General features: G+C 37.9%; 1 protein-coding gene across 1 annotated transcript; it reads left to right on the top strand.

Annotated features, from left to right (window-relative positions):
• The first annotated feature begins 2,738 nt into the window (after window positions 1-2,738).
• On the top strand, window positions 2,739-4,775 carry LOC142609953 (cytochrome P450 98A2-like). Its single transcript, XM_075781679.1, has 3 exons — window positions 2,739-3,264; window positions 3,343-3,740; window positions 3,984-4,775. Exons 1-3 carry the CDS (start codon window positions 3,228-3,230, stop codon window positions 4,626-4,628), a joined length of 1,080 nt encoding a protein of 359 aa, XP_075637794.1. The 5' UTR covers window positions 2,739-3,227; the 3' UTR covers window positions 4,629-4,775.
• The last annotated feature ends 838 nt before the right edge of the window (window positions 4,776-5,613 follow it).

The following is a 5,613-nucleotide window of genomic DNA, read 5'->3' as shown; positions in this document are numbered from 1 at the left end:
CAGCTTCTGCCGGGTAATATGTTAAACCTACATCGCCGGGAATGTGATACTTGGCTCTGAAGCCTTCCATTCCAGCGGCGGTATCAACTAGACACTTAAATTTTTCCATCAGGGAGGGACGAAAGACTAAACTCTAAAAGGAAAAATGTCTACAAGGATAGCCGAGGACAAGATCCGAGGAGAAAAGGTTAAGAAAAGAAGAATAAAAAACTTACGAATCTCAAGTTGTACAAATTTCCACGGTTTTCTGCGGGTAAAGTATGTTTACTGATGTTTTGATGGGATTAGTCCCTGGTGAATTAAATGAAGGCGCAGGTTCCCGAAGCGTCACGGTGTGCGGAAAGCGGCCTCGAAATTATATTTGTCCCTCCCAAATTTTCGTGAAATAATGAGGACCGTTGGATGCCCATCTCACCGTTGAACGTGGGGGACAAAGTGTAACTTATAGTAATAAATGCACGCGTTTTTGAAAATAAAACCGCCAAGTGTCACCCTCCGGAACGCGGAACGGTTTTCACACGTTTGGTTATTTACGGAAAGTGTGGAGGAGGTGTTCGTTGGATCAAAACCCTATTTTTCTCCTCGGATGATGAAAAATAGAGTTTTGAGGGGCTATTGTGGGGAGTAAAAGGGCCCAAATGGGCATATGGGCATATGGGCTGGAATATGGAGGGACGACCTGCTCTAGGATTAAACTCTATGAGTCGGCCCATACGCCGAGGGTCAGAGGATACAGCCGAGGACGAGCTTCTCCTCGGAAAAGCTCTAGAGAATCCAAAGTTTCATTATGAAGGTCAAAGCACAACCCTGGAAAGACCAGTGGTTAAAAGGGGACATCCTGAATCTTCTAGATGCACCAGTATTAAAGAAAATATCAAGAATAAAGGCTGCCACCTCCGCATTAAAGGCTCTGCACCTACCTCCCTAGCCGCATTAATGGGGAGGTGACCCCTGAACAGTGAGGTGGAAACTTCTAGTCACTGTTCAAAAGTATCAGGGAAGGAAGTATAAAAGGGGGGTAAAGGCCAAAGAAAAGGGGATCGAAAAACAAAGAAAGAAATTAAGAAATTGTAATCTTGAAAGAAGAAAGAGAAATAATAAAGAAGTAGTCCTCGGCTCAATTCCGAGGAGATTCATTTGCAACTATCATTTGTTTTTCACCTGTATTTACTTATAAAAGCTTGTTATCAAGCTCCCAGTACTTCTAACCTAGGTTCTAAGCCCACGCTCTACAAATTTTATTGTTTAAGGCTCATTGGGCCTGAGCCCATAATCTTCTCTGGGTCCAGGTGCAATTGTGCACTTACAATAATAAAATTTTATATTTTATACTTATTTTAATATTAAAATTTGATATGTAATAAAATTTATAATGTCTCTAACATCATTTAAAGTTTAAATGCATTAAAAATTTTCACTCTTTTTTCATGATTTTTAAGATTTTCTTAGTCGCATGGCACAAAAAAATAAAAAACAAGAAAAATATATTTTCTTTTTCTTTTTCTCTTAGTTTTTGGGTGCAAATAGAAATATGAATATCTCACCAACTCAAGTTCAAATTTTTTGTTTCACTTTATTCTCCACCAATAAAAACTTAATACATGTCCACCTATTTGATCAAATTATATTATTATACCCTTTCTTATTTTAACTATCTAAAATAAAATAAACCCAACACCTCCCACCACCAACCTTCGTCGGCGCCGGCCATGAAGTCATCAATATTGTTGGTCTGGAGTCAGGACTGTTCTGGAATTTTCTTCACTTCTCTTCTTCCATGGATGACTTTCTGATTCACTACTCCTTTTATTCCTTTTTTTTTTTTCTTAATTGAGAGATTGATTCCTTAACATTCTTAGATCTGATTTCTAGTCTATCAGTGTTTGGTTTTCACTATTATAAACCCACATCTTGCAGCCCGCTCAAATGCCAAATCCACCATATCTAGAATCTAGAATAAGGACTTAGAGGTATCTAAGTTATGCCACCAAAAGGGGCTGTTTGGTAGACTTGTTTAAACACATGTTTTCAGTTTTTAAATAACATCACACGCATTTTCACCTACATGTATTTTCAAAAAAACTAAAAACTGTTATTTAAACACACGTACCAAACGGGCCATAAGACTTTAGGAAATAGTGCTATAAAGCTTCTACCCAAACCATTTTCATTTTCATGCCTTAACCTCAACAACTCCATTGGAGCTACTGCAAAGAATGAACAAGGGAGCCAGTGTCTTTCTTGCCAAAACTAGCTTTTAGCATTGATAATAAAAAATGACTCACCGAACCCACGCTGAAGTCCATCTTTCGAACCCAAGAAAAAATCATAAAATTCAAACAACGAAGAGGAACCAATTCATCGAATTAACAAAAGACAATAAAAATAAAATAAAAATAAAAAAGAGAAAGAAGGAAAGAAAGATAAAGTCACCCAAAATGGGTCTCGATCATAGTATAAAAATGAAAATAAAAGAGCATAAACATAATTCATATAACTGTTATTGTCTGTGACCAGGGCTATTGATGACGTCGGTGGCCGGCATCGGCAAAGGTTGGTGGTGGGGTGAGGTGGTGGTGCGACGTGTTAAGTTTATTTTATTTTCATAATTATAAAATTTAATAATTTAATCAAATAAGCGGACATTTAATCAGTTTTGATTAGTAGAGTATAAAGTAGAACTAGAAAAGTAACTCCCTCCCTCTTATATATATCAACCTCATTCCAACCATTTTGCCCACAAAAAAAAGGGCCTATTCTTCTATCTTCTGCTCCAAATGGCTCTCCCTCTAATATCCATCTCCCTTCTCATCACCATCCTCCTTGCATGCAAGCTCTACCAACACCTAAGATTCAAGCTCCCACCAGGCCCTCGTCCATGGCCAATAGTTGGAAACCTCTATGACATAAAACCAGTGAGGTTCCGATGCTTTGCAGAGTGGGCATAAGCCTATGGTCCCATCATATCAGTCTGGTTCGGCTCAACTTTGAACGTGGTCGTGTCCAACACAGAGTTGGCTAAGCAGGTTCTTAAAGAAAATGACCGACAACTTGCAGATAGACATAGAAGCAGGTCAGCTGCTAAGTTTAGCAGAGATGGCAAGGACCTTATATGGGCTGATTATGGTCCTCACTATGTCAAGGTTAGGAAAGTTTGCACCCTTGAGCTTTTCACACCAAAAAGGCTCGAGGGTCTTAGACCCATAAGAGAAGATGAGGTTACTGCCATGGTTGAATCCATCTATAAGGACTGCAACAATTCTGGTATGCTTTTTTATTTATTTTGTTCTTGATTTCTAACTTATAATTCGATCCTGAAAATTGTTTTTATTTTACATGCAGAGAATAATGGTAAAGGTTTGTTGGTAAAGAAGTATTTCGGTTCGGTGGCATTCAACAACATCACAAGACTGGCATTTGGAAAGCGGCTTGTAAATGAAGAGGGTGTAATGGATGAGCAAGGATTGGAATTCAAGGCAATTGTGGCCAACGGAGTGAAGATTGGTGGATCACTTGCAATGTCAGAGCACATTCCATGGCTTCGTTGGATGTTTCCACTAGAGGAAGAGGCATTCGCTAAGCATGGGGCACGAAGGGACAGACTCACTAGAGCTATCATGAAAGAGCACACTCAAGCTCGCAACAAGAGTGGTGGTGTCAAGCAACATTTTGTTGATGCGTTGCTTACATTGCAAGAGAAATATGACCTTAGTGAAGACACCATTATTGGACTTATTTGGGTAAGTGACAATGTTCCCCTTTCACTTGTGTTTCGGGTTGATAAAATAGAATAAACATTCCTTAAATTACTTGAAAAGATAACCAAAACCTAATATATTCACTTGAAGAACATATTACATTTGTGGCAACTAAACGATTTGGAATGGATAAGTAGCTGTTTAGTGAAAAGGAAAAAAATGCTTAAAACAATTATGTTTGCTTTTTTAATTGCTAGTGAACATTATATCATGTGATATGTGCAGGACATGATTACTGCAGGCATGGACACCACTGCAATCTCGGTAGAATGGGGAATGGCTGAGCTAATAAAGAACCCAAGGGTGCAACAAAAGGCCCAAGAGGAGCTAGACCGTGTGATTGGTTTCGAGCGTGTCATGACTGAAGCCGATTTTTCTAACCTACCTTACTTACAATGTGTAGCCAAAGAGGCACTAAGGTTGCACCCTCCTACCCCACTGATGCTTCCTCACCGAGCCAATACTACCGTTAAAGTTGGTGGCTATGACATCCCCAAGGGATCAAATGTTCACGTTAATGTTTGGGCCGTAGCATTCGATCCAGCAATGTGGAAGAACCCGACTGAGTTTCGTCCCGAGAGGTTCCTCGAAGAGGATGTTGACATGAAGGGTACTGACTTCCGGCTACTTCCATTTGGTGCAGGGCGACGGGTGTGCCCCGGTGCACAACTTGCTATCAATTTCGTCACATCTATGCTTGGTCACTTGTTGCACCATTTTGTTTGGACACCACCAGAAGGGGTTAAGGCAGACGAGATTGACTTGTCCGAAAATCCTGGATTGGTCACTTACATGCGAACCCCATTACAAGCCATAGCCTCTCCAAGGTTGCCATCACACTTGTACAAACGTGAGGCAGCGGACATGTAATTTTTAGTTTGTTTGTTATTATCCTCCGTAGGTTTTTGATTATGAGCTTGTGATAAAATTGTAATTCTGATGAGATTGTGTAATGCTTCAATGATTTGATTGGGAAAAGTAACAAGAGCAAATAAAGAAACATTGTGGTTTACAAAATTACAAGTGTGAAAATAGATATTTGTATGAAAGATTAGGACGGTATTGGTCCAAATTGACACATGCCTTGTATGATATTGATTTTGGGTGAGCAAGAGGGGTCCTATATGCTTAATTGGACAGCAATGTCTCACCAAAAAGGAAAAAGACTCGGAGGAATGCCTATTTCCTTTTATTTGACTAAAACCATAAGATGGGATCCATTAGGTGTGAGATATTACTTATACTAGTCACTAATCCATGCGATGCACATGAATAGTTACTGGATAAGTTTTAGGGAAAAAAATCATTATTTTTAAGTTGAAGTAGTAAGCAAAAATGCATGAAAAAAAATGACATTGAAAGAAATAGCACAAAGTTTTATTAATTAGGCAGAAGATAGCAATGCTATTTTATTTATTAGTTTTTTGTAAAAAGTAATAAGTGAAAGAATGTTGCGTCTCTAGTTTAATTAGTGTTGTATATATATGTATATTAAAGATAGATTGTAATATATATACTAAAATGTGCCAATTGAAAGGTCATAATCCTTCAAATTGGATATACCAAAAGGTATCCATTGAAAAATCATAACCCTTTAAATTTGATATATATTAAAGGTGCCTATTGAATGAAAAGATGTCTATTGACCGAAAATGTGTTTATTGAAGAAAAAAAAATGTGTTTATTGACAAAAAAAATGTGTCTATTAAATAAAAATGTATCTATTGACTGAAAAATTACATATTGAATAAAAATGTGCCTATTGAAGAGTCATAATCTTTTGGGTATAAATAGTGATTTATATTCATTTTGATAACTTCTTCTCAACTTCTTATTTTTCATTTTTCTTAGACAT

This window comes from Castanea sativa, chromosome 9 (assembly GCF_040712315.1).
Source record: "Castanea sativa cultivar Marrone di Chiusa Pesio chromosome 9, ASM4071231v1".
Classification (NCBI taxonomy): Eukaryota; Viridiplantae; Streptophyta; class Magnoliopsida; order Fagales; family Fagaceae; genus Castanea; species Castanea sativa.
The sequence above is the reverse complement of the archived record's forward strand: the minus strand, read 5'-3'. Positions and strand labels throughout refer to the sequence as shown.